Source organism: Sturnus vulgaris, chromosome 1 (genome assembly GCF_052056855.1).
Source record: "Sturnus vulgaris isolate bStuVul1 chromosome 1, bStuVul1.hap1, whole genome shotgun sequence".
Taxonomy (NCBI): Eukaryota; Metazoa; Chordata; class Aves; order Passeriformes; family Sturnidae; genus Sturnus; species Sturnus vulgaris.
In genome coordinates this window covers 709153-721869 of record NC_142243.1, presented here as the reverse complement: position 1 = coordinate 721869, position 12717 = coordinate 709153, and the positions used below count along the sequence as shown (strand labels likewise).

Genomic DNA, 12717 nt, shown 5'->3' with positions numbered 1-12717 from the left:
TCAGTTGTGGTTCTGGCCCCAGCGCCGATCCCAGTCCCACACCAGCCTAATCCGGTCCCAGTTCTCTTCCAGTCCTGGTGTCAGTCCTGGTCAGAGCCCAAGTCCCAGGGCCAGCTGAGCGCCGTTCCAGTCCAGTCCCAGTCTCAGTCCCGAGCCTAGATGATCCCGGTCTCTGTCCCAGGTGCTGAAAATGGCACCGGCCCCGGGGCCGCGACCGCAGGCACCGACCGGGGTGACCGGACCCGAATGGACCAACCGGACCTGAACGGCCCCGAATGGACCGACTGAACCAACTGGTGTGACCGGACCGGCTCTGCCAACCGGACCCGACCAGTCCCGACCAGTCCCGACCAGACCGACCGGACCTACCAGCTCCAAGCGGCTTTGAACGGCCACGGATGAACCCGACGGGACCCAAACGGGCGCGAATGGACCTGAATGGATCGAGTGGGCCCCAAACGGACCGACCGGACCCAAATGGACTGAACGGACACAAACGGATGGACTAGACTGACTGGATCGCCCAGATCCGACCCAATGTGAACGGAGAGCAGAGGAACCGGAGCTCAGCCGAGCCGGCGGGGGGCTGTGGGGTACGGGGAGCTGCGGGGCGGGGGGCTGTGGGGCTGGAGGAGGCCATGGAATAGGGGAGGCTGTGGATTTGCAGGGGCTGTGGAGCGGGGGGAGCTGAGAGGGGGCTCAGGGCCCCGCCCCCCGGCAGGGCAGACAATCGGGTGGGCTCTCTGTCGTGACAGACAGGCCTGTCCCGCCCCACGGCGCGTGGGGGCGGGGAACATCCCGGGGAGGGGGTGGCAACCCGGGATGCCCCGAGACGGGGTGATAGAACCCCAGTCCGTGTCCCCCCGGGGGTCCCTGCGGCGCCCCTGCCCCGGCTCTGCCGCCCGTGCGATGCCCCGGTCGTGCCCCGCGCCTCCCGGTTGCCCCCGCCCCGCTCCCCCGCGCAGGAAGGAACCGCCGGGCCGGCACCGGGCGCGGTTTCCCGTCGCTGCGTGAGCCGCGGCCTGAGCCCCCCCTCGAACCTCCGGAGGGACTCACCCACTGGGACCCGAGGGACCCCGCACCCCCCGCCACCCCCCGCCACCCCCCGCCACCCCCCGCATCCCAAAACCACCCCCGCCCCAGCCCCGCGACCCCCGCCCCACGCCGGGGTCACCGTAGGACCCTCCCCGCCCACAGCTGGGGTGAACCCCCCCCACCCCCGCGCAGGGTGCCCCCCGGGAGGGTCGTGGGGTGCACTCCCCCCTGCACAGCTCCCCCCAGGGGTGCTGACCTGGGGGTCCCCGGCAGCGCCCAGCGCGTCAATGGCCGGAACTGGGTGGAAGCAGCGGGAAATGGGGGGGTCCCGCCGGACATCCGCCCCACGGCCGGGGGGCTGGGGGCTGCCCGGGAACCCCCCGATCGCCCCGTGCAAATGTGGGGGAGGCACAGTGTCCCGTGGCCGGGATGGGGGTCCCTGCCACCACCGCAGCCCCCCAAGTGCTGTGTGTCCCCCGTGAGTGTTGTGTCCTCGCTCTGGGTGCCATCGCTGTGTCCCCAGGGTGCCATGCCCGCCCCGCTGCCATGTGCACGTTCCTCCGGTGCCACGCGTATCTCCCCAGTTCCATGCCGCCCGTGGGTGCCGTGTCCTCTTCAGTGCTGTGTCTCCCCTCTGGGTGCCATACATGCCCCCCAGTGCCATACATGCCCCCCCCAGTGCCACATATCCTCCCCCCCCCCAGTGCCACATATCCTCCTCCCAGTGCCACGTTCCCTCAGAGCTGTGTCCCACCCGGGTGTTATCTGTGTTCTCAAATCCCCCCAAGGGCCATGAGTGCCGTGTCCCCCTCTCTGGGTGCCATCGCCCCCTCCCCATGGCCACATGCCAGGGGGCCGGGGGTCAGACTGGGTTTGATGCCCCCGGAGGGGTCCGCGGTGTGTCCCACGCCGCGTGGCGGTGGCAGTGGAGGTGGCAGTGGCGGTGACGGCGGAGGTGGCGGTGCCCATTGTGCGCGGGGCGGGGGCGTCGCGGCCTCGTCACCATTTCCCCGGGCTGTAGGAAGCGGGAAGCGGCCGCTCCCGGCTCAGTGGGGCCGCGATGGGGAACCTGCCGGGGGTCCTGCCCGGAGCCCCCCGCGCCTGCCCCGGCCTCGGCCTCTGCTCGCGCCCGCGCGGCCCCGCGCCCGAGGACCCCCCTGTCACCGCGGCCTCCACCGCTGTCACCGAGCCCCCCAGGTGGGTGCCCAGGTGGGACGGAGGGGGTGGGATGGGGAGGAATGGGGTGGAAAGGATGGACGGGGCACCGGGGCACCGGCACTCACCTGCCCCAGCTCCGAGCCTCGTCGGGGACCCCCTCCTCCCTCGCGGGGACGTTCGCACATGGCCGGAGTCCACCGGAGACGGAGGTGTCCCCTCCGTGCAGGTGTCCCCGCCGTGCAGGTGTCCCCGCGGGTGACAGGGTGGCTCGCGTGGGGCACTGGCTCAGAGCACGGAGCCCACCGGCAGCAGAGCCGTGTGCGCACTGCCCGTGGAGTAGGGACAGTGTCTCCTGTCCCACGGCGTGGCCCCAGCAGCCCGTAGGACCCACTGGGTTGCCCTGGGGCGAATCGGGTCTGGGGGTACATGGCGGGACATATGGGGAGGGGTGTATGGGGTCCCGTGGGGACCCCACACTCGGGGTCGGATGGGGGCTCGGAGGGGATGGGCATGGGACGGGGGCGTGTCCTCCCCCCGCGGTGGCCCGGAGCCCGGTCTGACTCATGGCCATTGTTCACTCACACGAGGGCCAGGAACGCCCCGCGCCCCCTCCATCCTCTGACCCTTCAACTCCTGACCCCTCCAACGCAGCCCCCTATATCCTAATCTCCCATTCCCTGACTTCCCAGCTCAGCCCCCCATCTCCTGTTCCCCCGTCCCCTGATCCCTGCATCCCCTGATCCCCCCAGCTCAGTCCCCCCAACCTCTGCCCCCACCCCCAGGCACCCCCATCCTCTGAGCCTCCCCATTCCCTGGCCCTCCCTTCCCTGCCACGACCCATCCCCACGAAGCTGATCCGAGGGCTCTGGACCCCCCCCGCCTCCAGCAGCACCAGATGTTGGGGAAGTCCCCGGACTCCCCTCAGTGTGCCCACCACAGACACCCAGCGCTCCCCCCCTCCTGTCGCATCCCCTCGGACAGGGCCCCGCACCTGAGGGGTCCCTCTGTCAGAGCCGCGGGGAGGGCCTGCGTTTCTCCCCAAGCCCCCCGAGACCCTGGGCTGGCCCTCCTCGTGCCCGGTCAGGTCTCAGGGGTGCCCCGTGTCACCCCCCAGCCCGGTGCCCTCTTCTCCGGCGGAGCCGCCCCGCTTCGCCCGCCTGAAGAACTGGGAGACGGGGAGCATCAGCTACGACACGCTCTGTGCCACCGCGGGGCAGGTGCGGGGGCACGGGGAGCGGCTGGGGGGCACGGGGATGGGGGCACCGGAGTGGGGTGTGGGGCTGAAGGCTGAAAAGGCGGGGGGATGCAGGGAGAGCGGCAGAGGACTGGGGGTGCAGGTTGGAGGTCAGGATTGGGGGGGCTGCAAGGTTGGGAGGCAGATGGAGAGGCAAAGTCAGGGGGCAGGGCTAGGGGTGCAGGTTTGTGGGGTGCCAGGGTGACAGACATGGGCGGGGCAGAGTGTGGAAGGGGATCCAGGGACGGGGAGCTCACCTGACGCCCCCCACCAGGAGGTGCCCTGCTCGGGGCAGCGCTGCCTGGGCTCGCTGGTGCTGCCGCGGCCGCTGCCCGCCCCGACCCCCGAGGGGACGCGAGCGCCCGAGGAGCTGCTGGAGCTGGCCCGGGACTTCATCACCCAGTACTACGTGTCCCTGCGGCGGTGAGCGCGGAGGGCACCCTCACAACAGACACGGGCACCCCCACAGCGGGCACGGGCACCCCGCGGCCCCGGAGCACCCACAGCCCTGCCCCGGGCACCCCATAGCCCCATCCCTGTCGAAAAGTACCCCCATCCCTGCCCAGAGTACCCCACATCCCCATCTGCACGCCACGGTACCCCTGTAGCTCCAGACATGCCCTGGGATATCCCATATCCCCATCCCTGCCCTGGGACATCCCATATCCCCATCCCTGCCCTGGGACACCCCATATCCCCCATCCCTGCCCTGGGACACCCCATATCCCCCATCCCTGCCCTGGGACACCCCATATCCCATCCCTGCCCTGGGACACCCCATATCCCCCATCCCCGCCCTGGGACATCCCATATCCCCCATCCCTGCCCTGGGACACCCCATATCCCCCATCCCTGCCCTGGGACATCCCATATCCCCCATCCCGGCCCCAGAGCACCCCTGTCGCTGATTGCTCCCCTACCTCCGAAGGTGCGGGTGTCAGGGGGCGGTGGGTGTTGGTCTCGCTGTCTGTGGGTGCTGAGGGTGTCCCTGCAGGGAGAACTCCCCGGCCCACACGCAGCGGCTGCGGGAGGTGGCCGCGGACATCGCGGCCTCGGGCTCGTACCGGCTCCGGGAGCCCGAGCTGACGTTCGGTGCCAAGCAGGCGTGGCGGAACGCGGCGCGCTGCGTCGGCCGCATCCAGTGGAACAAGCTGCAGGTGCGACCCCACCCGCGGGACCCTCACCCACCACACCCACGGGGACACCAACACATGGTGACCTCAGACTCCTGGGGACACCAAAGGCACCCCAACTCACCCCACAGGAACCAACACCCCCATGGCCACCCCCACACCATGGGGATCCTCCTACCGTGTCGTGTGGTGACCCCCACCTCACACAGACCCTGCCGTGCACCTGTTGCACGGGGACCCCCGCCCCAGCAAAGACCCCAAACCACCCCCGCCCCATGGGGACCCCTGTTCCAAAGGACCTCCTGGCTGCAATTTCCCCCGGGGACTCTCCCCGCACCTGCCCCGAAGGGGTCCCCACACCCACCCTGTCCCCCCCGCAGGTGTTTGATGCCCGGGACTGCGCGGGGCTGGGGGAAATGTTCAGCCTCCTCTGCTCCCACATCCAGTTCGCCACCAACCGCGGCAACATCCGGTGAGAATCTCCCCGGCTGCCCCTGACCCCGCGGCCGCAGGGTGTCCTGACAGCTCTCCCTCCCCCTCAGGTCCGCCATCACCATCTTCCCCCCGCGGGCTCCGGGGCGCGGCGATTTCCGCATCTGGAACCCGCAGCTGATCCGCTACGCGGGGTACCGGCAGCCCGACGGCTCCGTGCGGGGCGACCCTGCCAATGTGGACATCACTGAGGTGGGGGGACCCCTGCGCCCCCAGACCCCCCCTCACCACCTCCCCATCGCTCCTCTATTTCCTCTCCATCCCCCTCTCAACCTTCTCTCCATGCCGCCCTCCATTCCCACTTCATCTCTCTTCCTTCTCCCTCCATCCCTCTCTCCATCTTCTCTCTATCCCCTCCATCTCCCCCCAATCTCTGCGCCCCCAAACACCTCCTGGAGGCCCCCCCTGACGCTGTCCCCCCCCCAGCTCTGCATCCAGCACGGCTGGACCCCCGGGGGGGGGCGGTTCGACGTGCTGCCGCTGCTGCTGCAGAGCCCCGACGAGTCCCCCGAGCTCTTCCCACTGCCCCCGGAGCTGGTCCTGGAGGTGCCGCTGCACCACCCCACGTGAGTGCGGCTCTGACCCCGCGACTGTCCCAGTGGCCTGGGCTGGAGTCCCAGGGGCCACTCCTGGGGAGGGTTTGGAGAAGGGGTGGAGACGAGGATGGAGGTTGGGGGCCCCACGGGGGACACAGAGCAGACGCGGGTCTGACCTCATCCCTGACGGACACTGGAATGCTGGCTCCTTCCCGGGCTGGAATACCGGGCTGCTGATCCTCTTCTGGGCTGGGTTCTGGAGCACCGGGTGCTGATCCTGTCCCTGACGGAGCTGTCGGTGTCCTGGCCCTCCCTGGGTGGATACTGGGTTGCAGCTGGGGTGGAGCTGGGTACCCACGGTGCGGGTCTGCGGGGCCGGTGTGGGTCTGTGAGGGTGCAGCCACAGCCCCCCGGTACCCCCCAGGCTGGAGTGGTTCTCGGAGCTGGGGCTGCGCTGGCACGCTCTGCCCGCCGTGGCCAACCTGCTGCTGGAGATCGGCGGGCTCGAGTTCCCCGCGGCGCCGTTCAACGGGTGGTACATGGGCACCGAGATCGGCTCCCGGAACCTCTGCGACCGCCACCGCTACGACGTGCTGCCCGTGAGCCCCCGGCCTGCACCGGGACACCCCCGGGACTGCACAGGGACACCCCCGGGACGGCACAGGGACCCCTGGGACTGCACTGGGACACCCCCGGGACGGCACTGGGGTCCCCCCAGGATTCCTCCTGAGAGCTCCCTGTACTCCCCAAGATTTCCCTTGGGACCCACACTGGGCCCCCCTGGAACCCCAGGACCCCCACTGGGAGCACCCTGGGACCCCCTTCAGGCCCATCCAGGGACCCTCATCAGAGCCCCCACCAGGACCATCCCTGGATCACTCCCGGGACCTCCCCCAGAATCCCCCTGGGACCCCTCTGGTACCCCGAACAGGACACCACTAGGACCCCCTCCGGGACCCCTCAGGGACCCCCTGGCTGACCCCCCTGACCACTCTTGCCCTGCTGACCCCCGCAGGAGGTGGCCCAGCGCATGGGGCTGGACACAGGAACCAGCTCTTCCCTCTGGAAGGACCGGGCGGCTGTGGAGGTGAACGTGGCCGTGCTGCACAGCTTCCAGGTGGGACCCCCGGGGCGGGACCCCCAAACTGCTGGGTCACGGGAACCCCCACATCCCTGCGCCCAGCATCTCCACAGGTAGCCCGAGTTTCCATTGCCCCCCTGTCGCCGCAGGTGGCCCAGGTGACCATCGTGGACCACCACGCAGCCACCGAGTCCTTCATGAAGCACCTGGCGGCAGAGGGGCGGGCGCGGGGCGGGTGTCCCGCAGACTGGGCCTGGATCGTGCCCCCCCTCTCGGGCAGCCTCACACCCGTGTTCCACCAGGAGATGGTGAATTACCACCTGAGCCCCACCTTCCGCTACCAGGTGGGACCCCTGCCCCACAGCCCCTCTCCCAAACCCCCCACAGCCAGCCCACCCTGCTCCCCAACCCCTCTGCCCCATAATCCCACAGACCCCAAACCCCCCCGGCCTCACAACTAACCCCCCCATGTCCCCTCTGCCCCACAACCGCCCCCCTTTCCCCCCAGCCGGACGCCTGGAAGGTTTACGTGTCCAAAGGCACCACTGTCACCCGGAGAAAGACCTTCAAGGAAGTGGCCAAGTAGGTGAACCCCATGATCCTGGGGGTCTCCTGGGAGTTCTGGGGTCCCCTGGGAATCCCATGCTGATCCCACGGTGGCCCTGGGGATCCCACAGCGCTGTCAAGATCTCGGCCAAGCTCATGGGACACGTGATGGCGCGACGGGTCAAGGCCACCATCCTCTATGCCACGGAGACCGGGAAATCACGGACGTACGCCTGGAACCTGTGCCAGCTCTTCCGCAGGGCCTTTGATCCCAAGGTTTGGAGGGAAAAGGGGAGAACTGGGGCAGCTCCCCCCACCCACCTCCCCCTGGGGCCAAAGGCCAAGGTGGGGTTTGGGTGAGGGGAGGTGCCCACTGCAGTTCCGTGGAGGAACCCTAATCCTGGAATTCCTGAAGGTGCTGTGCATGGATGAGTACGATGTGGTGGCCCTGGAGCACGAGACCCTGGTCTTGGTGGTCACCAGCACATTTGGGAATGGGGACCCTCCAGAATGTGCTGAGGTAGGGATGGGATGGGGATTGGTATTAGGATTAAGATTGGGATTGGGATTAGGATTAGGACAGGGATGGGATTGGGATGGGGTTGAGGTTGGAGATGGGATGGGATGTGGGGGTGACACTCCTCCCCTCGCAGAGCTTCTCCAAGGCACTGATGGAGATGACATCGCCGTACACCGGCACCTCCCAGGCGGAGCCGCCCATGTGAGCACCTCGGGGGTCCTGGGGGGTCCCTGCTGGGCCGGGCCAGGATCCCCCCTGACGCCCCTCACGCCCCCAGGAGCTACAAGCTGCGGTTCAACAGCGTCTCCCAGTCCGACCAGCTCGTGTCCTCCTGGAAGAAGAAGCGGCGGCAGCTGAGCAACACAGACAGTGCAGGGACCTTGGGAGCCCTGCGGTACCGAGGGGATGGGCACGGGATGGGCACGGGATGGGCACGGGATGGGGTCCTTGCCTGGGCACGCTGCCCTGCTGGGATTTGGGATGTCCCATGGAGGGGTTCACATCGGCACTGGCAGCTCCAGCCCCGCCTGCCCTGCCCTGCCCTGACCCCTCCGACTCTGGGGGTCCCCCTCAGTGCATCCCCACCCAGGCTGGCGGTGTTCAGGGCACACCCCCACATCCCTGGGGACCCTCACCCCCCATTCTCCCCCCAGGTTCGCGGTGTTCGGGTTGGGGTCCCGGGCGTACCCCCACTTCTGTGCCTTCGCGCGGGCCGTGGACACGCGGCTGGAGGAGCTGGGGGGCGAGCGGGTGCTGCCCCTGGGCGAGGGTGACGAGCTGTGCGCCCAGGAGGAGTCGTTCCGCACCTGGGCACGCCAGGTGTTCCAGGTACAGGGGCCGGGGCCTCAGGAGCCCTGGGCACACCTGCTCTTCCAGGTACCAGGGTTGGGGGGCACTCACAGGCCCCCCCGCCTGGCACCCACCGCCCCCTGTACCCCCAGGCTGCCTGCGAGACGTTCTGCGTGGGGGACGGGGCAGGGGGGGCCGAGGAGCTGTTCGCCCCGCCCCAGGGCTGGAAGCGCCAGCGGCACCGGCTGGTGCCACAGCCCCAGGCCACCGAGACTCTGGCCGGTACCGACTCCTCCGGGACCCCCCGAAACCTGCGGCACCCCCCGAGTCCCTCGTGTCACCCCCCCACCTGTCACCGACACCCCGGGACACCCCATAGCACCCCCCGAGCATCCTGTGGGAATCCCCTCACACCCCACAGCTTTGGGGGCCATTCCCAGCCCCCCGGGACTCCCCCAGCGCCCTCATGACCTCCCAAGGACCCTTTGGGTCCCCCCCAGCCTTCTGCCCCTCCATGTCCCCCCAAATCCCTGCTCCTCCCCAGCCCCTCATGACCACCCAGTCCCCCCGGTCCCCCTATGACCCCTCAGCCCACCATGTCCCCAGCCCTATACGCGTCCCTGTGTCCCCTCGTGTCCCCCTATGTGTCCCCAACCCCCCGTGTCCCCCAGTTCCCCCATGACCCCCCCCGCGCCCCGCAGGACTGTCCCAGCTGCACAAGCGCCAGGTGTTCCCCTGCTCGGTGCTGTCTGTGGAGAACCTGCAAAGTGAGGAGTCCAGGTGAGACCCCCCCGCACAGGAATCCCCACCTCGGCATGTCCCGTCCCCCTCCACTCCCGGCACCCCGGGATCCCCCCACTGCCGGGACCCCCGGGACTGCTTCGTCCCCAGTGCCCCCATCCCGTGCCTACCCCTCCTCGTCCCCCACTGACCCCCCATTCACCCCACTGACCCCTCCTATTCACCCCACTGACCCCTCCTATTCACCCCACTGACCCCCCCCTCACCCCACTGACCCCTCCCCACTCCGGTCATTCCAGGCCCCTCTCACCATTGCCCCTCCCGCACCAGGGGAGCCCCCAGCCCCCCTGACCCCCCCTGGCCCCTCAGAACCCCCTGACCCCCCTGCCCCCAGCCGGCAGACGCTGCTGGTGCGGCTGAGCTGTGCGGATCAGGCCGGGCTGCGACACCTGCCCGGGGACCACCTGGGCGTGTTCCCCGCCAACCGCGAGGAGCTGGTGCGGGGGGTCCTGGAGCGTGTGGAGGACCCGCCCCCCCCCGAGCAGCCCCTGGCGATGGAGAGCCGCGAGTGGGATCCCGCCGGTACGGGGGGGCACGGGGGGTTGGGGGGAACCGGGGAACCCCGCCGGTTCGGGGGGACACGGGGGGGTTGGGGGGAACCGGGGAACCCCGCCGGTACTGGAGGGGGTCCCGCCGCTACGGACCGAGAGAAAATGGGGAGGGGCTGAGGCTTGGGAAGAGAAGGAGGAGGGGAAAGAGAAGAAATTAGGGCAGGGGAAAGGAATGGGAAGGGGCTGAGGAAGAGGAAGAAGGAAAAGAGGAAGGGCCTTGGGAAGGATACAGGACAGAACAAAGCACCACAATCCCTCCCCTCCCCAGGCGGGTCCAGCCCCGGGCCCCGCTGGGTGCTGCAGCCCCGGCTGCCCCCCTGCACCCTGGCCCAGGCTCTCACCTTCTACCTGGACGTGGCGACCCCCCCGACCCCGCAGTTCCTGCAGCTCCTGAGCTCGCTGGCGCAGGACCCCGCGGAGCGGGAGCGGCTCCAGCGCCTGGCGCAGGTGAGGGGGTGGGGGATCACCTGGAGAGGGGCTGGGGGGGGTGGGACACTGGGGTGATGCCTCCCCCTCGCTGGCTGGCATTCTGGGCTGCTGGGATGCCAGTTACCTCGCCGTCTGGATACCGGGATGCTGCCCCCCACCCCGAGCTGGCTGCTGGTCCCCTCGGTCTGGTGCCAGGCTCTGGGGGTCCCCGGGGCCGAGTGGGGGGTCCCCGGTGTCCCAGCCTTGTGGCCGCAGGACGCGCGGCTGTACGAGGAGTGGAAGTGGTTCCGCTGCCCGACGCTGCCGGAGGTGTTGGTCGAGTTCCCGTCCGTGGCTCTGCCGGCCGCGCTGCTGCTCTCCCAGCTCCCTCTGCTCCAGCCCCGCTACTACTCCATCAGCTCCGCGCCCGGCGCCCACCCGGGCGAGATCCACCTCACCGTGGCCGTCGTCACCTACCACAGCGAGAGTGAGCGGGGATGGGCACGGGGAAGGGGACGGGGACGGGGAGGGGGACGGGAGCGGTGCGGCACCTCCAGGGCATCTTCGGGGGCCCCAGGGCACCTCCAGCTCCTCTCCAGAGCTTCCCGAAAATCTCCAGTGTGCCCAGAGCACCTTCAGGTGCCCCCATCCGCCAGCCCTGCCCGGGCACAGAGGAGTCCTCAGCCTTTGCGGGGGCTCTGTGAGGGGCTGCCTTTGGGAGTGCCACCCGCCGCGGCCCCACCGGCCCCCTCTGGTCCCCACAGACGGACAGGGTCCCCTCCACTACGGCGTCTGCTCCACGTGGCTGGCGCGGCTGCAGCCGGGGGACACGGTGCCAGCCTTCATCCGGGGGTAAGGGATCACTCCTGCCGCGTGTGTCCCCTGCCTGCCCGCCCTGTCCCCGTCTGCCATCCCTGTCCCTCTGCCTGCCAGCCCTGCCTGTCCTCCTCAACCGTTCCCCTACATGTCCCCTGCCTACCCCCACCCCATTTCCCCACATCCCCACCCGGGGCCGGGCTCAAGGTCCCCCCAAGTGACCCCCGGCTGCTGCAGGGCCCCCTCGTTCCGGCTGCCGCCCGCCCCCGACACCCCCTGCATCCTCGTGGGCCCCGGCACCGGAGTCGCGCCCTTCCGCAGCTTCTGGCAGCACCGGCTGCAGCTGCTGAGCGCCGGAGGTGGGACAGGGGGACATGCGGACACGGGGCTGGGGACAGGGACAGGGGCTGGGGCCAGGGAGAAGGGGATGGAGAAACAGTGACATGGAGATGGGGGGACAGGTGGGGACGGGGACAGGGACCCGGGGATGGGAGGGATGCAGGGGCGTGGGGCACATGGGGATGGGGGGGATGTGGGGACAGGGGTGAGCGGGGCTGTAGGGACACGGGGTGAGGGGACACGAGGACACTGTCCCCCTGCAGGTGGCCCCCTGGGCCCCATGGTGCTGGTGTTCGGGTGCCGCTCGTCCGCCCTGGACCACATTTACCGTGAGGAGATGGAGCAGGCGCGGGAGCAGGGTGCTCTCAGCCAGGTGCTCACGGCCTTCTCCCGTGAGCCCGGGACCCCCAAGGTGAGACGGGGACAGGGCTGGGATGGGGGTGGTGACTGAGGAGGGGGATGGAGACAGGGAGGGAGGTGTGGTGGGGACCAGGACAAGGTGAGGATGGAAATGGAAGGGACAGGGATTGGTGGGGGATGCTAAGCCACAGGCTGGGGTTGGGGACACAGACAAGAACAGGGACAGCACATTAAGGATCAGGGTGGGGATGGGGAGCTGGGGACAGGTGGGGTGGGTGCAGGATGCCATGGTCCCTGTGTGTCCCCAGACGTACGTGCAGGACGTGCTGCGGGCACAGCTGGCGGCCGAGGTGCACCAGGTGCTCTGCCAGCACGGCGGCCACATGTACGTGTGCGGGGACGTCACCATGGCCACCGAGGTGCTGCAGACCGTGCAGCACATCCTGGCCCAGGAAGGCGACATGACACTGGGGCAGGCGGGGGACGTCATCAGCGAGCTGAGGGTAAGGGCTGGGACACGGGAACACCACGGGGGACACCTGTGGGGACCCGGGGCTGACCGCTGTCCCGCAGGACAAGAACCGCTACCACGAGGACATCTTCGGGCTGACGTTCCGCACGCAGGAGGTGGCCCTGCGCATCCGCAGCCAGTCCTTCTCCCTGCAGGAGCGGCGCCCGCCGGGCCCGCCCTGAGCGCGGGGACACGAGGGACAGGGGGACACGGGGGTCCCTGCGGCTGTGCCCCCCGTCCCGCCACCCCCAGTAAAGGTTTAGTTTTGATATCCCCGGCCTGACACTTCGGCTCCCGCGGTGGCACTGGGGACGTGGGAGGTGGCACAGGGACAGACGGGCTTTGTGGCACCTCTGGGGTCACCTGGCCATGCTCCAGACACCCGGGGTGGGAAATGGGGCGCAAAA

The 12717-nt window shown here is 69.5% G+C and overlaps 1 protein-coding gene across 1 annotated transcript; it reads left to right on the top strand.

The window, feature by feature from the left end:
* Nucleotides 1–4439: 4439 nt before the first annotated feature.
* NOS3 (nitric oxide synthase 3) lies at nt 4440–12520 on the top strand. Its single transcript, XM_014890405.2, has 23 exons — nt 4440–4584; nt 4941–5032; nt 5103–5244; nt 5479–5618; nt 6013–6187; nt 6604–6705; nt 6819–7013; nt 7178–7251; nt 7347–7491; nt 7631–7735; nt 7869–7936; nt 8013–8129; nt 8389–8563; nt 8677–8806; nt 9226–9304; nt 9660–9847; nt 10145–10323; nt 10561–10771; nt 11049–11136; nt 11338–11459; nt 11703–11851; nt 12108–12302; nt 12373–12520. Exons 2-23 carry the CDS (start codon nt 4977–4979, stop codon nt 12490–12492), a joined length of 2955 nt encoding a protein of 984 aa, XP_014745891.2. The 5' UTR covers nt 4440–4584; nt 4941–4976; the 3' UTR covers nt 12493–12520.
* Nucleotides 12521–12717: the final 197 nt, after the last annotated feature.

Bases quoted from the DNA above. Each gene is read 5' to 3' on its own strand.
- NOS3 (XM_014890405.2), top strand. From the start codon at position 4,977: ATGTTCAGCCTCCTCTGCTCCCACATCCAGTTCGCCACCAACCGCGGC. The intron at 7,014-7,177 runs GTGGGACCCCTG...CTTTCCCCCCAG, and splicing joins GCCCCACCTTCCGCTACCAG to CCGGACGCCTGGAAGGTTTA. The intron at 7,937-8,012 runs GTGAGCACCTCG...TCACGCCCCCAG, and splicing joins TCCCAGGCGGAGCCGCCCAT to GAGCTACAAGCTGCGGTTCA.